Source organism: Lithobates pipiens, unplaced genomic scaffold, assembly GCF_037356315.1.
Source record: "Lithobates pipiens isolate NorthernLeopardFrog02 unplaced genomic scaffold, aLitPip1_a1.2 Scaffold_8, whole genome shotgun sequence".
NCBI classification, from domain to species: Eukaryota; Metazoa; Chordata; class Amphibia; order Anura; family Ranidae; genus Lithobates; species Lithobates pipiens.
The window spans coordinates 436,546,561-436,571,332 of NW_027507903.1; the positions used below are offsets into that span (position 1 = coordinate 436,546,561).

Genomic DNA, 24,772 nt, shown 5'->3' on the forward strand with positions numbered 1-24,772 from the left:
CCCTGCACACACCCATGCTTGGTGTGGATCTGAGCAGTGAGGATACAGCAAGGGAGCATGGATGGGTGAATTTGGTGAACTTTGACAAAGAGGTTTGACTTCCATTTTTTCTAGCTTAATTACTTCTTATCTTGGGGTTTTACTACTTCTACTACAGTGAGGATGTTCCCATGGTGCCTGCTGTATGCTACGTATGTGTTGTGACTGCCATAACAGCACCATCGGTATCTGTAGCTTCCACTAACACCTGCAACATTAGTTTTGGATGAACTGATCCATAAATAACCCTGATGAGCTGATAATAGAGTTAAACTATCTGAATCTGAATAATGTGTTTCCACGTAATTATATTTATAATTGATGCAAAAAAATGTATGATTTGTGCAGGTCCATAGACATCAACAATTAGGCAACAAGGTTAAATTGCTAAGTAGCTAGAATCATATTGTTATCATGTTGTGTATAAAGTACGGCAATTATATATTGTACCTAGTGATTAGATAATAAACCAGGTTCACAAATGGCAGACCAGACTGAGGTTAAACAGGGCTTAAGTTCAAAATGGGAGATCTGCCCTGTCCTTTCTTAAAAGGGAAGTATGACCAATGCTTTTTTGGCCATACGTATCAGGAGTGGAGTCCTTTCTGCTGTCAGCTGAAAACGGATCACAGGGGTGCAGTTCATTCTGCTGTTTTAAAATGGGACAGAGGCACGCAGAACAAACTGCACTTCTGTGAATCGTTTTCAGCTGACAGCGGGCTAAAGCCCACTGTCAGCTGATGTGACTCAGCCAGTCCAGACTGGGGAAAGATCCTGACTTTACAGTCGGAATACCCCCACATGCCTGGATTTATAAAATAGCTGTTTTGAACTAGGATCATGATTCCTTTAAGTGGACCTAGCATCTTAAATATTTTTCCATGCTATGTGTATGCATACCAATTCATGTGTAAGGGTAACATTTACAGTTCTACTCCCAACGGAGACCGAAGTATTCCCCTGACAATGCCATCTTCCGATTTTCTCTCCAGTAGGACTGTTCGCTCATTATTCAGGCAGAATCCATGGTCAGCATTTAGTTCCTCAACTGAGATGTGGGCCCAAAGATATGGAAATCATGTAAATCATGGTGCCTGTACACTTCTTGGCTGTGTGCACAAATGTCTAAGGACTCATGCACGCTGAGCTTTTATTCCCTTGGCTTCAAATCCTACCGTTTTTGTGTGCCCAGAAGGCACATCTGTGCTATACAGCAGAGTTTCGTCTAAAAAAAAAAAAAAAAAAAAAAAATTTAAGTCAGAAGCTACAAATACTGCAACTGCTGACTTTTAAAATAAGGACACTTACCTGTCCAGGGCACCTGCGATGTCCTCACCCAAAATGGACCCATCCCTCAGCTCTGGGCAGAGGTGCTGGCATTGCTAGTAAGAGAATCAGAAAGGGAAGCCTTTCTGCTTCACAGTCCGGTTCAAAACTGCGCATGCGCGAGTCACGCTGAGTGGTCCCTGCTATCTTCTGGGACCTGTGTGTCTCCCAGAAGACAGCGGGGGGGGGGGGGGGTGGAGGAGGGGCTAGACATGGTGTAGATTACCACGGATACTGCAGTGATCTTTTGCCAGAAGTGGGAGCAAATACCTGTATTAGACAGGTATCTGTTCCCCACTCACCCCTGAAAGGTGCCAAATGTGACACCGAAGAGGGGGAGGAATCTGGACAGTGGAAGTTCAAATTTTGGGTGGAACTCCAGTTTAAGAACAGTATGTAGCTGCCACCAACTTCACTCTGGTATATGCTGGCAGCAGGGCTGGACATTCCTCTGTGCCTCCTGGGATTTGATGCACAGGGGTTTAATGGCCAGTGTGCATGCAGCCTAAAACAAAGAGCCCCTGCAGAAGCCTCTTATCTTATACAGTAAAACCTTAGATTGCAAGCAGAATTCTTTCAGGAAACATGTTTGTAATCCAAAGCACTGACTTGTATATCAAAGCGAATTTCCCCATAAGAAATATTGGAAACTCAGATGATTCGTTTCACAACCATTTGTTCATAATTCCTTCAGTTTATAGTCCATATAAAAAGATGATAGCAATGTGATAGGTTGTGTAACCATAAAATGTCCATACACAAATGACAGCCTCCATATAGGGTATTAAAATAAAATAAAATCCAGCAGGAGCTACAGAGTATAAAAGACGAGAGGCGCCTCCAATGTAGCAATATGGTTACATTTAATGAAGGTACAACATTTAGCAAGTTACATGGTTGATGATTAAAAGAGGCACATCTAAGTATGCAGGCATCCGCGGGTAAAGCTGTCCACATAGACCGTCCTCCACTCTGCCGACTTTCAACGCTGTCTATCAGTCTGCAATCATGACCGGGAAAACTACCCTGCAGTAGAGCCATCTGAAAGCAAGGCTCGAAACGCTCATGGAGCACAGCATGGAAGGGATGACGTTGATGGTGGTGCGGTGGATGGTCTATGTGGACAGCTTTACCCTGGATGCCTGCATACTTAGATGTGCCTGTTTTAATCAACAATGTGAGTTGCTAAATGTTGCACCTTCATTAAATGTAACCATATTGCTACACTTAGAGGCGCCTCTCTTCTCTTTTATACTCAGGTGTGACATGACACTACTTGTATATCAAGACATTGCTTGTATATCATGTCAAAATGTATTTAAAAATCTGGCTTGTTTTGTAAATACACTCTCATACCAAGTTACTCTCAAACTAAGGTTTTACTGTAACTTGTTACAATGTTACTGTATTTCAGTCTGATCACTGGGAGAGAAGAAATAGAGAAAATGCTCCCTCCTACCTGTATCAGACTGATGACATCATTTAAGCCTAAGCAAAATCACTTGACTGGAACGTTATGAATTTTTAGTTCTAAAATGTATATATATTTTTTCCATTATAGGTTTGCTGTATATTGTTATGTATATGAAATCAATAACGTATTCATGCATTCTTATAAAGCAACTGACATGTCCACCTTAAATAAGTTTTGATCTTCTGTTTGTTTTTTTCCAATTATAGGTATGGATCGAAGCTGCACTTCAGATCTTTTACTCACTTGGAGTTGGATTTGGAGGTCTATTAACTTTTGCATCATACAACACTTTCCATCAAAACATTTACCGGTAAATAATGCTTTTCTATTCCCATAGCTGGCCAGCCTGCATGTCATATATTTCAGATGTAAAAAAATAGAGCAAGTAATGTACTACTTGCTCCATGATAACTATACCATGACAGTACATTATTTTTAAGCAAACTCTCTAAGGGCGTCTGTAATGTATACAGCTATGCTGATAATGAGCCATTGTGGATTTTCACTGAATGAATCATCTGCCCTTGGAAAATCATAAATGTATTTGAGTCCTTGAAGTAGCATTTAAATGTAATTGTGGCTTATAGGGTAAAAAATAGATTCAGTAAAAAAAAAAAAAAAAAAAAAATCTTATCCAGTTGGTTTATGCTTTCTCCAAACTTTGCATCCTTCTGTTTAAAATAAAAGTTAATTGTTATGCCCCATATTCACGAGCGGATTTTCCACTGGAAAAATCTTGGATGGTTTTTCCGACGGAATTCCGCTCAAGCTTGGCTTGCATACACGGTCACACAAAAGTTCTCAGAACTTTCGACCATCAAGAATGTGGCGACGTACAACACTACAACAAGCCAAGAAAATTAAGTTCAATGCTTCCAAGCATGCGTCGAATTGTTTCTGAGCATGCGTAGGAATTTTGGAATTGTAACAGACAATCGTAACTTTTCCCGACTGAAAAAATTGAGAACCTGCTCTCAATCTTTTGCTGGTGGGAATTCCACCAGCAAAAGTCTGATGGAGCATACACACGGTCGGAATTTCCAACCAGTCGCTCACATCGGACTTTTGCTGGCGGAATTTCCAATCACGTGCACGGGACATTAGGGTTTTTTTTTCTCAGATTTTTGATTTTTTCAAAGACAAGTTTAGAGATGGCCTTTTTCTGTATTCCTTCAGTTATTCGTTTGTGTGCAGCTGTTGTCATTTTATATTGCAGGGACACTTTTATTGTGACTCTTGGAAATGCTATAACCAGCATACTAGCAGGATTTGCCATCTTCTCCGTATTGGGTTACATGTCGCAGGAGCTGGGAGTTCCGGTTGATCAAGTGGCTAAAGCAGGTCAGAACAGAATATTAGATTACCTTTTATTCATTTTACAGCCATATTCTGAAATGTAATATTTTTGGATTTGGTGTCTGCAGGGGCGGACTGACCATTCAGGTGCTCGGGCACTGCCTGAGGGCCCCATGCCACTAAGGGGCCCCATCAGGTTTGCCAGCCTCAATAAAACCAGGGACAGTATGTAAAAATCTGTGCTTTAAAAAAATCTATCTATTGCCTGGGGGCGCTCCCCATAATCTCCTATTGCCCGTGGGCCCCATAATCTCCTATTCCCCGGGGGCCCTATAATCTCCTATTGCCTGGGGGCCCCATGAGTTGTCAGTCCGCCCCTGGATGTCTGTATCAGTTTTCTTTTTTGTCAGCCTAAGTACATCTTTTTGCAAGTACAGATGCTCCTGTCGAAATGTATACATTGCCCATAACTATCATTACTAATTCCTTCTGATATCATTCAGGTTAAAATAACCACACTGCAACATGTATGATGATGTTATCCAAGTTCGCTTTTGTAACAGAGATAATCTGAAAATTCTTTAGGCATGCCAAGTGCTTGCACTGTACAAACCTGGAGGGTTCTTGCAGATATACAAATAAAAGGTACCGCGCTTAGGAGAAAGTAAAATAAGGTGGCAGCCTCCCCTAAAAAAACTCCCTTAAGATAGCTCTTAAAAGTACAAATATGTGATATAGGTGGGGTTGGTGCTACCTATGTGCAAAGAGGCACCCTATCAGGTCACCCTGTATATAACCCACAGGGGCTCTACAGCTGAAGAGTGGTAAAAATAGGTCCCCACTCTAAATGAAGGCTAAATAGGTGTGGAGTTGCACCTAAATACAGAAAAACTACTACCTAAAGAGCCACTAAGGGTACACACCAATGAATCTACAACAGTGCCCTGAAGAATAATCTACCAGGTGACTCTTTATATGAGAGGGGCAATTAGATCACAATATGATGTGAAAAAAACGCAACCTAAATGAGGGGGTGAAAGGATGTAGGGGTCCTCCTGTTGAAGAATCCTCTACCTAGACCTTAAATGAAGATAAGTGTAAAATAGTGATCAAAAAACTGAAATAAATGATATAACCAATAATATAAGTGAATACACTCTATTAATTAAAAAAGAAGAAAAGAAAAATATTATGACATAGAGTCCCAAGTTCATATAAAACCCATGGCTTTAATATTGTGAACTGTCCAACCACCAATAGGTAGTTTAACCCAAAAAATCTTCAAAACTGTTGAGTTAAGTGTGATGAAAAAAAGGAAAAATGTGATTCCCAAAGAAATTACTTAAAAAAAAAAAAAAAAAATATATAAATATAAATATATATATATATATATATATATATATATATATATATATATAGCAAAAATCAAAAAGAAAAAATCGCACCAGTTGCACCAAAAAAATGGCATCAGTTGCAAAAAAACACACATACAATATATGTGCACCCATTCCAAATATAAATGATTATTCGTGCTTAAACCGATCAAAGTTCATGCTTAAAACAAATAATTGCAGGTGACTTTAGTGTTCATGACTCTTGATAGGTGACTTGCGTGCTCCCCCTCATGGGTCCCCACTCACCAGCTACTATAACCCCCACAGGGGTAATGCGCATATAGATCCACAATCCCGGCCGATGGTTCCAAGCCTTTGCAGTGTCTCAGGCGTCCCTTATGTTTCCAGGTAATGGCAGATTTATCCAAATACAATTCCTCATGGAAAGAAGAGATTGGCTCCCATGGTGTAGTATCCACACAGTTCAATTTATTAAAAATGGTTAAAAAAACTTAAATGACATAAACCACAAAAATAAAATAATAAAATTGAACCCAGAGTCTGTAAGGTGCAAGGTACACAACCCCAGTTCTAACTAGTAGATGCCGGGTTGAGCCGGGCTATGGGTTCCCAGAGTGCGCTCCAGCTGCGCTCCACCCACTAGCTCTGGTACCTGGAAATGACGTAGTAAGCGTGGCTGTGCTGTACCCGTTTTGTCATAGACATCTTCAGCGGCAATGGGTTCTTGCATATGGCCAAATTCCTTAAAGAGTAAAGTCACTTTTGATGAGAAAAAAAAATCCTTTCTGGGTGATCTATGTACATTGCAACGGTTTTACCAACTTTGTTGCGGATTCCTACCTTTTGGTATTCTAAATAAATATCAGTTTGTCTGTGTTCATATACAGAGTGATTCTGTATGGCAGTGGTTTTATAATTATCAATCAGCTGCTGCACTTGCGGGGCTCTAATGATGACATTGACAGGGTCTGCATCCCTTTAAACATGATTTTCATTTGAGAGTATCTCACCAAAAATGAAATTTTTGTTGCAGAGGATGCCACAAATCTGAATTATATCTTAGTGTAGGCTCATAGGAAAATTAGTGAGCCAATCACCCAAGCAGGAAATTTCATTTTCAGGGGGCGGTCTGTACACAGCCAGTGTACAGAATGCCTTTGGGTAACCATATTGCATTGCATTTTACAAAAAAAGATTGGTAATTAAAAAAAAAAAAAAAACATTCAATTACAATACTGCTTGTGTAGCAATTGTATATACTATATTATTTATTTTTGTGGCCTATTTTTTTTTCTCCCACGAAACTGGAGTTACTTTTTAAAGATCAGGCCACCCAAAAAAGAGCTTGAACCAGACACAGTCTGCATATTAGTTTATACATGTTGTGAATCATTGATAGAGAGCTAAACAGCTAATTTATTGCCTCCTGATGCTAAATGGTTTCCTAGAATTATCCCATATAATCCCATGACTTTTATGAGAGTCCTGTAAATCACAAAATATATAGGGTACAAGAATAGTTTCTTATATGTGGGTGTGGCGGCAACAACACACACTCGGTCCAGATGCAATTGAAAGAACTTGTTTTGAAGTCAAAGTAAAACAGTTTACGACAAGCCCGGCAGAAGGAAACCCATCCGGGTACACAGATGACAGCAGCGTGTAGCAGTGCAGGTCTCAGTCGAGCTGACAGCATATATCTGGAGGTGCGCCCAAGTGAGGAGGTTTCCAAGACGAGTAGTTAGAAGATCCCTAAGCTTTCCCTACATGTCTGGAACTTTTCCCTGATGCTAAATGCACGCCAAACCCAGGAGCTATGGTCTTAAATAGACTCTGCCTGACCCAAAATGGCCACTAGGGTCACACAGGCTGTCAGCATCCAACCAGATCGCTGCCCCAGTGACCCAGGAAACCATAGAGGAACCAGGTTCCTCCTGACTTCCTTTCACTCTGTACTGCTGCTGTGGTTGAGCGCCACCTGCAGTGGAGAAAATAGACTGCACCTGCCTACATGCTGAGATCTTAGAAATTGCACTTGGGGGGGGGGGGGGGGGAAGGAAATGTTGACTACCTCTACATACACTTCTTTTCATTGACTCTTTAATACTTAAGGCTGGTGAGTCTGGGAGAGTAGAAACAGATTTTATTTCCTCTAGACATTTTTATTCAGGTAAATAATAAATATTAGCCAGAGCACTCATTAAATGCAGAATATTTAATTCATCATCTCTCTGCTCTCTTCTGGTCGATCTGAGCAGAGTGCTATTAACTTGCAAATAATTCTGGAAACTGGGTGCTCTGTGAGAATGGACCACCTATGGGAATATGGTGGGGGACAGGGGCTCCCTCTACTCTATTTACCAGGTTTAGCCAGCAGATGGCGCAATAAAATCTATTGTATGCATGTATTCTGCAGTTCTTGACGTCCGTGTTGTACAGATAGCGTAAATTCATCACCTGCTGTTTAGTTCTATTCAGAGCACACAGCTGAATGCGTCATAGGAGCAGGGTTGCCACCTGTCCAGGATTCACCTGGACAGTCTGGGTTTTGAATCACGTATCCAGGTTTCAGTCCACCTGAAACCTGGACGAATTATTCAGGCAGGAATGTTGATCAGATCAGGAACGTGCACTATGTGTGCCGCATTACTATTCTCTATAAAGTGCCCAAAGGTGTCCCAGGTCTGTTACAATCCTATAGTGTATATTAACCACTTCAATACCAGGCAATTTCCCCCCTTTCTGCCCAGGACAATTTTTAGCTTTCAGCGCTGTCGCATTTTGAATGACAATTGCGCGGTCATGCAACACTGTACCCAAACTAAATTTTTATATTTTTCTTCCCAAAAATAGAGCTTTCTTTTGGTGGTATTTAATCACCTCTGCGGGTTTTGTGCTATAAACAATAATAAAACCAACAATTTTGAAAAAAAAAACAACTGATGGGCATTGATAAGTGGCAATGATAGGCAGCATTGACGGCACTGATAGGCAGCACTGATGGGCACTGATAGGCAGCACTGATGGGCACTGATAGGTGGCACTGGATAGGCAGCACTGATGAGGAGCTACTGACAGGCATTGCTGAGTGGCACTGATTGGCAATTTTATGGGGCACTGACAGGCATTACTGATGAGGTACTGATTGGCACTGTTGTGGGTACTGATCGGTACTTTTATGGGAGGACAGGCTGGCAGGTGATGGGCACTGATTGGAAGCTGATAGGTACCTTTTGATGGGGGCTATGCGGATAATCAATGTGCTGATTATCAGCACAGACCCCCCTCTGACAGGGAAAGCCGTCGATCGACTCTCCCTGTCAGCATGAATCGAGGAAAGCTGTTTACTGGCCCTTCCTGGTTCATGAGATGATCAGCTGTGATTGGTCACAGCTGATCACGTAGTAAGAAGCCTCTGTCAGGCCGCGTACACGCGGGCGGACTGTTCGCTCAACTTTGTCCGCTGAACAGTGTTTCAGCGGACAGTCCGCCCGTGTGTGGGCTTTCAGCGGACAGTTTCAGCGGACAGTTTGACGGACAAAGTCTTTTGGAAATTCCGAAAAACTGTCCGCTGAAACTTTGAGCGAACAGTCCGCCCGTGTGTAGGCTACTTTCGAAATGAGCAAACTGTTCCCGCTCGGAGGAAAGTCTGCTCATTTCGAGCGCGTGTGAAGGTAGGCGGGGCCCGCGACGGAGACGTCGCGGGCTCCGCCGCCTGGAATGGACTTAAAGGGGAACCCCAACGCCGAAAAAAATCGGCGTGGGGGTCCCCCCAAAGTCCACAACAGACCCTTGTCCGAGCACGCTACCCGGCCGGCCAGGAAAGGGGGGCGAGCGAGCGCGCCCCCCCTCCTGAGCCGTACCAGGCCGCGTGCCCTCAACATGGGGGGTGCCTTGGGGAAGGGGGGGCCGCGCGGCCCCCCCACCCCAAAGCACCTTGTCCCCATGTTGATGAGGACAAGGGCCTCTTCCCGACAACCCTGGCCGTTGGTTGTCGGGGTCTGCGGGCGGGGGGCTTATCGGAATTCGGGAGCCCCCTTTAAGAAGGGGGCCCCCGGATACCGGCCCCCCACCCTATGTGAATGAGTATGGGGTACAATGTACCCCTACCCATTCACCTGTAAAATAAAAGTACCCAAAAAAAAAACACAACACACGAGAAAAAATATTTTATTGCACAGCTCCGGGGGTCTTCCGTCTTCGGGGGTCTTCTCGCCGGACTCCTCCGCTATCTTCGTGTAGCTCTTTTGCTAGCGGAGGAGTCCGGCTTTCTTCCTCCCCACCGCCGGCCTCTTCTCCCGACTTCGGGGGTCTTGTCCCCCTCTTCGGTTCTTCTGCCGGGCCACCGCGCCTTCTTGTAGCTCTTTTGCAGGCGGTGGCCCGGTCTTCTGTCGCCGCCGCCTTCCGTTCTTCTGCCGGGCCACCGCGCCTTCTTATAGCTCTTTTGCAGGCGGTGGCCCGGTCTTCTGTCGCCGCTGTCGCCGTCGCCGCCTTCCGTTCTTCTTCTTCTTCTTGTTCTTCTTCTTCTTCTCCAGGAGATGTTGACACGACGCTCTCTCCGGCCGGAATGCCAGAGCCGCCCTGCGCTGCCACTTATATAGTGACAATGGGGCGGTGTCACATGGTATATGTCACATGGGTTGGTCACATGGGTTGATGTCACATGGTGACCCCGCCCCCTTACGATGTCATAGTCCCCATGTGACATCAACCCATGTGACCAACCCATGTGACATATACCATGTGACACCGCCCCATTGTCACTATATAAGTGGCAGCGCAGGGCGGCTCTGGCATTCCGGCCGGAGAGAGCGTTGTGTCAACATCTCCTGGAGAAGAAGAAGAAGAACAAGAAGAAGAAGAAGAACGGAAGGCGGCGACGGCGACAGCGGCGACAGAAGACCGGGCCACCGCCTGCAAAAGAGCTATAAGAAGGCGCGGTGGCCCGGCAGAAGAACGGAAGGCGGCGGCGACAGAAGACCGGGCCACCGCCTGCAAAAGAGCTACAAGAAGGCGCGGTGGCCCGGCAGAAGAACCGAAGAGGGGGACAAGACCCCCGAAGTCGGGAGAAGAGGCCGGCGGCGGGGAGGAAGAAAGCCGGACTCCTCCGCTAGCAAAAGAGCTACACGAAGATAGCGGAGGAGTCCGGCGAGAAGACCCCCGAAGACGGAAGACCCCCGGAGCTGTGCAATAAAATATTTTTTCTCGTGTGTTGTGTTTTTTTTTTGGGTACTTTTATTTTACAGGTGAATGGGTAGGGGTACATTGTACCCCATACTCATTAACATAGGGTGGGGGGCCGGTATCCGGGGGCCCCCTTCTTAAAGGGGGCTCCCGGATTCCGATAAGCCCCCCGCCCGCAGACCCCGACAACCAACGGCCAGGGTTGTCGGGAAGAGGCCCTTGTCCTCATCAACATGGGGACAAGGTGCTTTGGGGTGGGGGGGCCGCGCGGCCCCCCCTTCCCCAAGGCACCCCCCATGTTGAGGGCACGCGGCCTGGTACGGCTCAGGGGGGGGGTGCGCTCGCTCGCCCCCCCTTTCCTGGCCGGCCGGGTAGCGTGCTCGGACAAGGGTCTGTTGTGGACTTTGGGGGAACCCCCACGCCGATTTTTTTCGGCGTTGGGTGTCCCTTTAAGTCCATTCCAGGCGGCGGTGCCCGCGGCGTCTCCTTCGCGGGCCCCGCCTACCTGTACACGCGCTCGAAATGGGCGGACTTGCCTCCGCCTTACGTGGGCGAGTCCGTTCATTTCAAAAGTTGAGCGAACTGTTTGGCAAACAGTTCGCTGAAACAGTCCGCTCAAAAAGTGCCGTGTGTGGGCAAGTCCGCTCATGCAAATTTTGAGCGGACTGTTGCGGCAACTGTTTGACGAAGAAAGTTTCAGCGAACAGTCCCCGCGTGTGTACGCGGCCTCAGAGGCTTCATGACACAATCGGAGTTGCAGTGTGTCAGACTGAGGCCGGGTTCACACCGCTGCGATGCGGGAACGCCGCGAATCCGCGGCGTTTTCCCGCATCGCATTACTCCCGCCGGCAGTTCACACTGCCCTATGCGGACGGCTGGGAGTGTCAATGATATGTTAATGACACCCCCAGATCCGTCCGCATATCGCAGTGCGATCTGCCGACTCGCACAGGAATCGGATCGCATGGTGTGAACCCCCATGCGATCCGATGCTGTTGCGGACCAAAAAAAGGGTCCCGTGCGAGTTTGCTGCGGGAGCGATGCGAATTCAGCCATACTATCTGTATGGCTGAACTCGCATCGCTACAGAGATCGGATGTGATTTGCGGTGCGAATCACATCCGGATCTCCCCCCGCAGCAGTGTGAACCCAGCCTAACACACAGCACCTCAGATCGGCTCTCTGCGTGCCCCCGCGGGCGTGCGCTGTCTCTGTTATCCTAATCACGTTATATAACGTCCGGTCAGGATAACAGGTCATTTGGCCATAGAGCAAGGGCAAGTGGTCAAAAATAATGAAATCATTTTGCTGTGCACCGCTAAAAGTGTTCGGGTTTGGCTACCCTACATAGGAAAGACAAACACTTTTCTCTCTCTTTCCACTTAAAACAGCTCTGGAGTGTCAGTTAGAGAGAGACAGTGAGCAGCTACTGCTGGGTTGTATTTTCAGCCCAGAATGCTTGTTATCATTGTCAGGATAATGGGTTATAATAAACATCTACTTTAAAATTAACACTGTGTACAAGTTACAAAAAAGTGACATAAAGTATTAATTTATTATTTTGTAAAAATATATTGCACAATTATTTGTCATAGTTTCCTTTTTTTACCAGATTCTCCCCTTTCCTTTTCCGGTCAAGTTTAGGAAAAATAAAAGGAGATTGTAACTTGTGGTACTGGGCAGGAGAGTCTCAGAAATAATACTCTCTTCAGATGCCCTGATAATTGAGCACAATTGTGTTTCTTTAATATTATAGCAGAATCTAGGATCGTATGCTACTTTGCCTGTGGACAGCACCGGGGAACAGAACATCAAACATTTCACTGTTTATTAGCTTTGCTTTATTAGCTGGGGCCATTCACCTGACAAATTCATGCTGCTTCTTTTCATGTACAGACAAATACATTTCTGTTGACTGCAAATGTATACAGAATCATTAAAACTAAACTATCTATTATTGTGTAGGCTTGGAATATCTAACATTCAATTGCAGCCACCAAAGAACGAAGCAGACAATATTGTTGCTTTGAAGCAGGATAATGCATTTCCTGGCTTCCAGCAAATGCTAAATCTTCATAGTACTATTTGCAGCTCTATTTTTAAATATTGGACCATTTAAATGGGTTCAAATCATTCACAGTTTCCTATCAGTGGCAGCTGGAGTTTTTTTTTTTTTTTTTTTTTAGGAGGGTCGACAAATAATGCAGCCACTGCCACCCTCGCTTCCTGATTGGTTGGGAAGAGAATCAGTATGACAATAGTGAATATTTTTTCACTATTGTCGAACAACTGGTGGGCTTCATGCTGTCAACCCATGCTGGATGGCTTTTTAGGACATTGTTCTCCTTTTGCTGCAGTTATCTACCATCCAGCTCCATATATATATATTTTTGGCCTCTTAGGCCGCGTACACACGCGGAGACTGTTCGCTCAACTTTGTCCGCTGAACAGTGTTTCAGCGGACAGTCCGCTCGTGTGTGGGCTTTCAGCAGACAGTTTCAGCGAACAGTCTGCTGAACAAAGTTTTTCGGAATTTCCGAAAAACTGTCCGCTGAAACTTTGTTTCAGTGAACAGTCCCCTTGTGTGTAGGCTTGTTCGTGAAACTAAGTTCCGCGCATGCTCAGAAAGGATTTACACGCCGAAGGTTGCATTGCAGTGTATAGGACGTCGTTTTCTAGTCCCGTCGTACGTGCCGTTCACGTCATCGCGCACGGTTTCAGCGGACTGTTCGTTCATCGTGTGTGGGCAAGTCCGTCCATGCTAAGTTTGAGCGGACTGTCCGCTGAAACTGTTTGACAAACAAAGTTGAGCGAACAGTCCCCGCGTGTGTACGCGGCCTTACTCTTCCGTTAGGGAATGCGAGCAAGCCGCCTATGTTGCTTTCTTCTTGGCAGCAATTGATCTTTTGTGGGGCTTGAGCTCTGGGTTACCACATGGGTCTCAGCACAACCCAGACCTATAACATCACAGAAGATCAATGGCTGTCAAGCAGAAGGTAACAGAGGACACTTGCTTGTATTCACTAATGGAAGGGTAACAGGCCACAAAATATATATAAGGAGCTGGATGGTAGATAACCGCAGCATCACTGAGCCATGACCTGTCGGTCTGGACATCCAGTCACGTCCATATCTTTGATTGCTTCCACTTCCTTATCCCCTGATGAAGATTTTACATAAGTTGAAATGCGTTGGGTTGACTTGGTGGATATGCAATTTATTTTAATAATTTCATGTATCCCTGCAGTATATGTATATTGTAGGAATGGTATAAGATAAGGATGTGAAGTGTATAGACCAGCTAATTTTAAACCTGTTGGTCAATAAAAGTTTTTTTTAACTTTTTATACACCAATTTGTAATTGTGTGATTTCTATTGCTGCAACAAAGTCTCATGGGAGATATCTTTTGTCTAGTGTACATAATTGCTACTCTCTGCTTTCATGTAGTATGGAAGAGATAACAACAATGAAAGTCCTTGCAGAATCCTACATCGGTAGACTGCCAAATTTCTGGACTCCTTTGGTTCAATTCAATGGACTTCTATGTCATTACTGTGTCCTGTAGAGACAAAGAGATTGGCAAGAGGAACCACAACTACTTCCTCATTTCTGCCCTGGAGACAAAACAGTAATTTAAAGGAAAGCTCTAAATAGTGAGGAGAAATGCCTTCATAGACATTTGCCATCAGAACAGATGTCCTTTTTGGAATATGTCCCCTAAGCTTCTATCCAACGTTGTTTCTTTTATCATTTCCTGTCCTGATGAAAGAACTTATCTCCTGGTAAAGTCTAGAAATATTAGAGTTATTGGAGATGTTAGAAAAAATATCTCTCTAGATAAGATGTAAGAAAGAGGCATGTATTGAATCGTGGACAGGGAGGATGATCAATTTGATGAGGATATCTGTCTTTTCCTTCTCTCCCTTCTGCTGGTTTTCAGCTGCTGCAGTTTTAGCAATTGCCCTGATACACAACACAAAAAAATGCCCCTTTCCCCCTCATGGCTGCCAGCTTTGGCTTCTCTTCCTTTCTCTTCCACCAGATGCAGACATCTGTGGGCATAGAGGGTATTGTTTCAGGATGGAGAGCGGGATAAGGGGGGGGGCGATAAAGGGAGTGGTAAATATATAATATTTACCAACCCCTTCCTTAAAGAAGTGAACACAGTAAATACTCAAGTATAGTAAACTGTGTTTATGTCTTCAGTTTTTTGAATGAACAGGAAGCTTCTATACAGAGTGTTTCCTATTCATTCATTTGAAGTGCATCTAAGGCTGCAGAAAAATTCTTTCCTCTGTCTCAAAAGTGAGTGATCAGGGATCCACAGCATTGTGGGAATTTTTTTTTTTTAATTGTAAAAAATAATTTTACAAAGTTGTAAAAAAAAAAAATTACTTAAAAAAAACAAAGGGCTTATTGGCAGTTTTCATACAGTGCGCATGAGCAGTTTGTGTGCCTGGAGCTGTCTGTTACTCAATGGGGAAGCAGCGGCTGTAAGAACACAGATGCTGGTCTTAATTTGACAGGTGTACAGGTATGGGTGAGTGGCCCTGGCTGCACACTGCCTGTATTTGGGGCCATACATCTGCACCCACAAACCTGTGAAATTAGAACCTGCGGCGCTGTTCGTACAGCTGCTATGTCCCTATAACGTAACATAGGCTGCTTGCACAAAGCTCCAGCCACATAAAAGAAACACCTTGATTGGCACTGTACAGGTCATAGCAGGGCTGGACTGGGACAAAAATTTGGCCCTGGACTTCATCCAGACCGGCCCACTTTAATTTTGCAAACATACACAAAAACAGTATATAAACTATACGCAATTGCGCAAAAAAATTAATTATTAATCAATTGCCGTGGACAGTGACAATAAATTATTAATCAATTACCGTGACCAGTGACAATAAATTATTAATCAGTTATCGTGACCAGTGACAATAAATTAATAATCAGTTATCGTGATCAGTGACAATAAATTATTAATCAATCTCCCGGTAGTCCTGATGGCCAGTATAGGCCTGGGTCATAGTGCTTATTTGAATGAGCTCCAAGATCTTATTCCAAAACAGAACTTTATTTATTAACTCAATAGGGTTTTATTTTTTTAGATTTAGCAGGAATTTTTTAAGTTATGCTGTGTTTGCTAATAATGATTTTAGTTTATTTTTAGTGAAAATATCATTGGGGTTCAGAGTGGGGCCCTGTTAGGTAGGGGTGATTTCTAACAGAAGCCCTGGCCTCACCCAAAAGCAAACGTCTGCAGAAAAAAAGTAAAATGTATAGGGCGTATAGGCGTATACCTCCCAACATTTTGAGATGGGAATGAGGGACACCTACTAGCAAACATATGTAGGCATAGGACACGCCTCCTGCCACACCCCCTTAAAGGAGATTTAACGAAAAAAAGGTTAATTAAATCCACAAGGGCTTTTTTTACCACTACTATTCCTTTATATTGGCTTTTAAAATGTACAAACGCAGCAATTTAGATTTTGGATGTACAGTTTAGCACTGGGAAACACTCTTTGTAAGCTAGAAAGTGCATTTTATATACCACTATATAGATCAGATCAAAATGAGGGAGCCACGTCGTGCGACCGCGCAATTGTCAGTTAAAGCGACGCAGTGCCGAATCACAAAAAGTGGTCTGGTCTTTGGCCAGCCAAATGGTCCGTGGCTTAAGCGGTTAAAGTTCCCCCTTGGAAGTGCCTGAGAGCCAGTACTGGCTTCCTGACACTGGAGGAGAGGCTTCACCATAAAATGTTGGCTACCTCTGTGATCTATAGAAGGCCATTTACTGCCATAGGGAGAACAGATTCATTATTAATTTATTATTTCCAAGTTATGGTGTCAGCAGTAATGAGGTTGATGTGTTGTATATTTTATAGTGCAGCCATAGTTGTAGCCTATTGCCTTAGGATGTGCACCCCAAAGCTCAAACACACATGCCTCTCAGCAGCCTCAGCTGCACTGGACAGTGGATGAATGGAAAGCACTCACCCTGTTCATTCACAAACAGAATCATGGTAAACACAGTTTACTATACTTCAGTTATGAATGAACACCGTGAATGAGTGTGTTCACTGTGTTCATTTAGAAAAGGAAGGGGCCGGTAAATTACATATTGACCAGTCTTCTCCCTTGCCCCTCATCTGTGAACATCCCCCCCCCCCCCACCAGCAGCTAAAGGGGGAGGAGAGAAGAGAAGGGAAGCCATTAGCACTGTGGGGGGATGGAAAGCCTGGGCAGTAAGGGGCATACCTGGCCACACCCCCTGCGCATGCCTAGGAGTACAGGTTAGTACTTTAAAGTATCATTAAACCCATCATTAAACTTTTCAGCTGAGAAGATAACAATAAATACGATAATAAGCAGATCACATTTTTTTTTTTTTACATAAAGCAACCCAAATAGGGCAATTATCTGGTGCATAGGCATGCACAGGGGGTGTGCCAGGTGTTCCTGACCACATCCTAATCACTATGTGTAGTGCAGATTCCCCCTAGTGCTCTGCTTCCCTCGTGTTGACCACCCTGCACTGCTGTTGGCTTCCCTTCTCTGCCCCCAGCTGCTGCTAGGAATGTTTCAATTTGGAGAGCAGGGGAAGGGGCTAGTAAATATGTCATTTACCAGCCCCTTTGTTTTATTAAATGAACACAGTGAACACACTAATGCCCTGTACACACGGTCTGATTTTCCAACGGAAAATGTGCAATTGGATCGCGTTGTCGGAAAATCCGATCATACTGTATGTGGGCTCCATCGGACCTTTTCCATCGGAATTTCTTACACACAAAGTTTGAGAGCTGGATCTAAAATTTTCCGACAACAAAATCCTATTGTTTAAATTCCAATTGTGTGTAGACAATTCTGACGGATAAAGTGCCACGCATGCTCAGAATAAATTAGGAGACAAAAGCTATTGGCTACTGGCCCGTTTTTAGTCCCGACGTACGTGTTGTACGTCACCTCGTTCAGAACGATCGGATTTTCCGACAACTTTGTGCGACCGTGTGTGTGCTAGACAAGTTTGGGCCAAAATCCGTCAGAAAAAATCAGACGGATTTTGTCGTCGGAATGTCTGACCGTGTGTACAGGGCATACCTCCCTGTGTTCATTCATAACTGATGCATAGTAAACTGTTTACTTTGCTTCAGTCTGTGAATGAACAGGAAGCCGCTCAGCACAGAGCACTTCCCATTAATTCACTGTCCTGTGCAGCTAGGGCTGCAGAGAAAGGCATGTGTATTTGAGCTTTGGGGTGCACAACCTAATCCAATATGCTGCGCGCACCTATGCATCAGAGCCATAGGCATGTGCACGGGGTGTGCCAGGTGTGCCTGGGCACACTCGAATCACCCCGTGTGGTGCAGATTCCCCTTGTTTAGACCCCTGATATTTCACCAAACACCCCTAATGGGGCTCCTAAATTGTAAAAATAAAATAAAAAATAATAATAATAATAATAAAAAAAAACTACAGACACCGTTCACTGCCTACTGACACCGTTCATTGCTCTACTGACACTGTCAGTATGTACAGCATACAGGCATATGTGTTTGAACTTTGGGGTACACACACTAATGCCATAGGCCAGGGATATGCAATTAGCGGACCTCCAGCTATTGCAGAACTACAAGTCCCATGAGGCATAGCAAGACTCTGACAGCCACAAGCATGACACCCAGAGGCAGAGGCATGATGGGACTTGTAGTTTTGCAACAGCTGGAGGTCCGCTAATTGCATATCCCTGCCATAGGCTGTGCACACCTATGACCTGGGGGTTATGTTACTTGCAGATCACACAAATAATAGTGCCTACACATGATAACATTATTATTACCTCTGATATAATGCTGGTAATAAGGTCCGGTTGCCTCCTCCTCCATAGGTATAAATATAAATTCTATAGTAATCTTAGTTTAAATGTTTATTCCAAGATTCTTTAAAAATGTTCTGCAGTCAGACCATTCCTGCTCATCCGACTGCCCTTGAATATCTACGGTCTGCTTCAGAGTATATTCATTCATTTCCCATGGAAAATCCCACTCCATTTTATATGTATTTGTGCCTTTAATATCTCAGAGAATCAGACTTGGATTAGGTTAATTCTTTCTACTTTTAGACTTTGCAGTTGAAGCTGCCTGCAGGGAGCACATCAATGCTCCGTACTGTAGAGAGGAATCATTATGCAATTAATGTCATTTAGCTCATTTTTTTAAAACTGTCAATTCAGATACGGGGATAGGCATGCTGTTTCTTGGAAGCTACACGCAGTTCTCTAAAGCCGCTGGGTAAACAATTGGCAATCCATTAAAACTTTAAAAAAAAAAATGTAATTATATCAATCTTCTATTTCCCAGGCAGAAAACTAAGGGTTTTTTAATTTTTTTTTTTGGAAGGAAGGTGTTTGGGGTGAAACCGACATAGACATTAAAGAAAGGAGAAATGAAAGTTCTACATGAATGCCCCGCACATAATGTACATTGTACAATGGCTTGTTGAATGCACAGCAAAAAAAGAAAATGGTCCCTGGAATTTTAATTTTTTTTAATGTTGGCAATTATGGTTATATAGACAGTTACTATGATTTATAAGCGAAAAGTTGCATAGCCAGCCATAGTTGCAGAAGCATGTCGAACATGTTTGAATCTAAAGCAATTAGAATTCAGAAATGGTCTATATAAGGTGACTTACATTCCTAGTAAAAATGCTGGGTTACCTATGACTCAAATCATTTCAGGTGGTTGAGATCGTGTTCTAGTGATTGATTTATTTAAACTGGAGAGGGCAAAATCTGGTGCAGCTATGCATGGTAGCCAATCCAGCTCGTTAATTTAAGATTTGACAAAAAACTTGGAAGCTGATTGGTTTCTGTGCAGAGCTGATTTTGGGCTCTCCAGTTTTAGTAAATCAACTCCAGTGAGTTTTGGAAATGATTGAGAGGGTGTTATCTATAAGACTTTTTTTTATTCATTTTGAATAGAGCAAAGGAGGGTTATAACCCCTGTCAGATATTTTTTTTCCATCTGTGTCCCATTGAGGAGATTTTCCTTCACTTCCTGTCCTGAAGCCAAACAGGAAGCGAGAACAGATCCCTGCAAATTAATGGAATCACCAGGTCACCAGAACTAGTGTCCCCATTGGAAAATTTCCCCTTTATTACTTTTCTGGGGACAACCTAACATTTGTGATTTTCTTTTACTTTCACTTTCAATGATAACAGTAAACAGGACAAATATAGAAGGTGTATCTTCCTAAATGGGGCACAGGCAGCAATAAAAACTGACATGGGTTCTAATTTCTCTCCACTTCATTCAAAACAAAACAAAAAATTGCCTTTAGTTACACTTTAACAGATAGAGGCAGGGCTTTTTTTCAGGGTGAACTTGGTGGAACTCAGTTCCACCAGCTGTGGTTCAGACCCTTTGGTGCCTACTCACCACAATCACTTGTAAACACAAAAGTCTGGTTTATGTCTTTACAAGAGACAGTTCTGCACTATGTGTGTAACCCCCATGAAACCTGCACTCTGCATGTAATGCAATCCTGATATTTAATGCCCCTTTAAGACCCTTCTACTGTTTGTGAAATATGACCACACCCACTATTTGATGTGATTTGGAGGGTGTGTGTGGGGGAGGGGTTTTGCGGGGCGGGGGTGGTGGTTGAGTTCCAGCACCTATTGTTTGAGAAAAAAAGCCCTGGATAAGGGTATATGTCTTGGCACCAGGGTTGCCAACATCCCGCAGCGTTTTTTACTGGCAAAACATGCAAAATTTACTGGCGGAGAACATTTTTTACTGGCAACCTGAAAAATTACAGAACCCCTAATGAAAACTAACGCAGTGAATATCTGAACAGTATAAACATAATATGGAAACACCGACAATACCTATACCAAAGTAACTTGCTTGATTTACACTTAAAAAGTAAACACCACATGCAAATATCAGCCCCTGATATTTGCTGTCAGTTGTAAAAAAAAAATCACAGATTTTTACAAACTGTCAGTAAATTCACTGGCAGTTGGAAACCCTGCTTGGCACCCAGGGCAAGGTTGCAAGGAGTTTTGCTGTTAATTCTTGCTCTACATCTACCCAACTTTTATAAGGTGCATGTTTGCACCACTCAAGTACCCTAGAGAGATGGATGACTTGGTGGTATTTGATAGGTTTGGGAAAAACCTATGCCAACTCTATCTTCTGGAAGGAGCAGGAGCTTGTGTGAGATCTGATTGGATATATGGGCCCACAGAAAGTTTATAAATTATTTACATACATAATGGAAATATGAACTAAGAATATGTATCGGAAGAGTGTCCAACAAGTATAAAATGCGGGGAAGGACATTCATTTGTAAGATGCTTTTTCCCGAGACTTGCATGAGTATCCTTTGTCCAGTTACAAGTGGAAAAAAATGGCTCAAATCTTGCTGCAATCTTGTAGATCTGATGAAAAAGGTCAGCCCTTGAACCCGGTAAGTGGTTATGTATGTTAGAGACAGCGGCTGCATGCTCTCTAGCAGGATCCACTTCAATAATTTCTTCTTGGCCGTAAAGGTTGAGCAGGTGTCTTCCTACGTGTCATTTTATGTGACATAGTAGGTCTATAAAGAAATGTTTGTGAATACCACATTTTACTATTTCTATTAAAGGTTATACGAAGATGTCACACGATGCTCGTGCACTTTGTATATTTTTTGTCCAGTGTTTTAGATTTTGTCTTGTGTTAGTAAGAAGTGTTTGAGAAGTTTTCCTTAAAAGTATCTTTAAGGCTGGATTCACACCTAGGCATTTTTAGTGCTTTTTTGCATTTTGCAGATTTGTACTACAGTCTATTCACCATGGTTTCCTATGGAACACGTTTTGTTGTGCAAATCTGCAAAATGCAAAAAAGCACTAAAAATGCATAGGTGTGAATCCAGCCTTAGGGTTGTTGTAATAAAATATATTTGAGGATATAAAAGGAAGGTTTTAGCTATGTCAGTTTATTGGTTTATTGGAGTCACACAAGTTGGTTAGAAGTTGCACTGCCTATAAGCCATGGGGAGGCATCTGGTGTGGCTGGCCTTGGAAAAATCAGTTTGTATGTAGAATTCTTTATGAGTTCTTCGATTTAGTTTTGGTAGCTTGGTAAATATGACATTTAGCAGCTTGGATTATTTATATTCATTTGGTATATGGTTTAAAATGGTTGGTATACTGATTCTTTTTTTTTTTTTTTTTTTATTTTTTTTTTTTTTAGTCCTTTCATTTGTCAACTCCAGCTGGATCCAAGGTCAAATGAATGGGAACTGGTTAGGAATTTCAATTGCATTGATTGATTTATTTCTCCGTAGGAATGTGTGAGAAGAATTCCAGACCTGACTGAATGATCAGATAATAACCAAAATATCAATATAAAATTAATGTGTGTGTGTGTGTAGCTAGCAAACAAGGGATATTAGATGGATGCATTTTTCTCTGCATTTGACATAACTGGATGGAGGGTATTTAAATGACTCTCATTTCAGTGTAATCTAATGGCATGCTTTCAGACAAGAGTGCTGAAAGTTGATACACACATGAACTTAACAAAGCATCACAAACGCTTGGGAAATGCTGAGCTATAAACAGCAGTTTTAGATTGTGTGGTCCTCACATGTTGGCAGGAAGCACCCAAGCATTTAAAAGTGTCAGGACCATGGAGAGCACAAATGGATCCCGTCACCACTTTTCCCTTATTGTGCTAATGCATCCAACCAAACCATGGAAAAGCAAATCCTTTGCACTTGTCAAGAATGTACAGTGTTTAGTCAGCTGCACTGCAAAAATGGTCATCATGGGATATTGTCAGAAGAAAGACATTTATACTTCTGAATGGCGATGCTCTTATTGATTTTATGCTTTTAGCAATTTGTCTAATTAATCACAACAATAGCTAGACATAAAAAAAAATCCTTTAGCCGATAAGGTTATTCACATAGGTGTCTGAACTGTGTAGAGATTTGGTGATGATGATGATGACTTGGGAAGGACATTTGGTTATATAATCCTTCTGGGACAGCAGCTGATATAAGGGGTTCAGTATACAGCCGTGGCCAAAAGTTTTGAAAATTACACAAATATACATTTTCACAATGTCTGCTGCCTCAGTTTTTATTATGCCAATTTGCATATACTCTGGAACGTTATGAGGAGTGATCACATAAATTGCAAATAATTACAAAGTCCCTCTTTGCCATGAAAATTAACTCAATCCCATAAAAAACATTTTCACTGCATTTGTGAAGAAGGCTTCAGGTTGCCCAAGAACGTTCAGCAAGCACCAGGACAGTTGATTCAGCTACGGGATCGGGGCACCACCAGTGCAGAGCTTGCTCAGGAATGGCAGCAGGCAGGTGCGAGTTCATCTGCACGCCCAGTGGGGTGAAGACTTTTGCAGGATGGCCTGGCGTTAAGAAGGGCAGCAAAGAAGCCACTTCTCTCCGGGAAAAACATCAGAGACAGACTGATATTCCGCAAAAGGTATTGGACTTCTGAGGACTGGGGTGAAGTCATTTTCTCTGATGAATCTCCACTAGTGCAGAGCTTGCTCAGGAATGGCAGCAGGCAGGTGGGAGTTCATCTGCATGCCCAGTGGGGTGAAGACTTTTGCAGGATGGCCTGGTGTTAAGAAGGGCAGCAAAGAAGCCTCTTCTCTCTGGGAAAAACATCAGAGACAGACTGATATTCTGCAAAAGGTATTAGACTTCTGAGGACTGGGGTAAAGTCATTTTCTCTGATGAATTTCCTTTTTGATTGGTTGGGGCATCCGGATAAAAACCTTGTCCGGAGAAGAAAAGGTGAGCACTACCATCAATCCTGTGTCATGCCAACAGTAAAGCATCCTGAGACCACAGCCATGAACACAGCCATGAGTAAAGAATGCTAAAAAAACATCCTCTGAGAGCAACTTCTCCCAACCTCTCGGCACTGACTGACTGCATGTTGTGAACTAGAGCTATCGAAATACATGGAAAACACTGTGCATGCATTTTTAGTGCAGAAAAAAAGCACACGGAACTGAACGGAACTGCGGCTGGTGTGAACTAGCACTAAAAGTCTTTGACACTTATTAAATGCTTGTAATTATACTTCAGTATACCATAGTAACAGCTGTCAAAAAGGTCTAAGGCTTGATTCACACTAACGCGTTTTTTGATGCAATTTGCATTTTGCAGAAATGCAGGGAAATTTTTTAACATGGGTTCCTATGGAACATGTTCACATCAATGCATTTTTGTGCCTCTGCATTTTTGGAAAGGGTCTGGGACTTTTTTTCATGCAAAATGCAGCGTTTTGCATGTAATAGAAGTCAATGGACCTGCATCAAAAACGTTTTTTTTTTCTTTTTTTTCACTGTATATATCTGGTTGCTAAACAACCACAGTGTAAAAAAAAATTAAAAAATACGCAAAACGTGGCAAAATCGCAGCAAAAACGTGGTAAAAACACGTGTCCAAAAACGCGACAAGCACTGCAAAAAGCACTGCAAAAACGCTCAAAAGCAACATGCATAGATGTGAATCCAGCCTAAGGCTGGATTCACACCTATGCATTTTTAGTGCTTTTTGCATTTTGCAGATTTGCACTAGTCCATTTAACATGGTTTCCTATGGAACACGTTCTGTGGTGCAAATCTGCAAACTGCAAAAAGCACTAAGGCTGGATTCACACCTATGCATTTTTAATGCTTTTTGCATTTTTCATGTTTGCACTACAGTCAATTTAACATGGTTTCCTATGGAACACGTTCTGTGGTGCAAATCTGCAAAATGCAAAAATCACTAAAACTGCATAGGTGGGAATCCAGCCTAAGGGCCAATTCACACCAGATGCAGTTCCGTGCAGTTTTGTGTGCTTTTTTCCTGCACAAAATGCATGCACAGTGTTTTCCATGTATTCCAATGGTTCTAGTTCACACCATGCAGTCAGTTTCCGGTTAGTTTCTGCACCGGAAACTGACTGCATGGTGTGAACTAGAACCATTGGAATACATGGAAAACACTGTGCATGCATTTTTAGCGCAGAAAAAAAGTACACGGAAGTGAACGGAACTGCATCTGGTGTG

The 24,772-nt window shown here is 43.1% G+C and overlaps 1 protein-coding gene across 1 annotated transcript in view; it reads left to right on the plus strand.

Moving 5' to 3' along the window:
- Nucleotides 1-24,772, plus strand: part of SLC6A7 (solute carrier family 6 member 7) — a 212,935-nt gene that overhangs the window by 108,993 nt on the left and 79,170 nt on the right. The window contains exons 7-8 of the mRNA XM_077468287.1: nucleotides 3,046-3,149; nucleotides 4,056-4,180. Coding sequence (XP_077324413.1) covers nucleotides 3,046-3,149; nucleotides 4,056-4,180 — 229 coding nt within the window. The remainder of the gene's footprint in view (nucleotides 1-3,045; nucleotides 3,150-4,055; nucleotides 4,181-24,772) is intronic.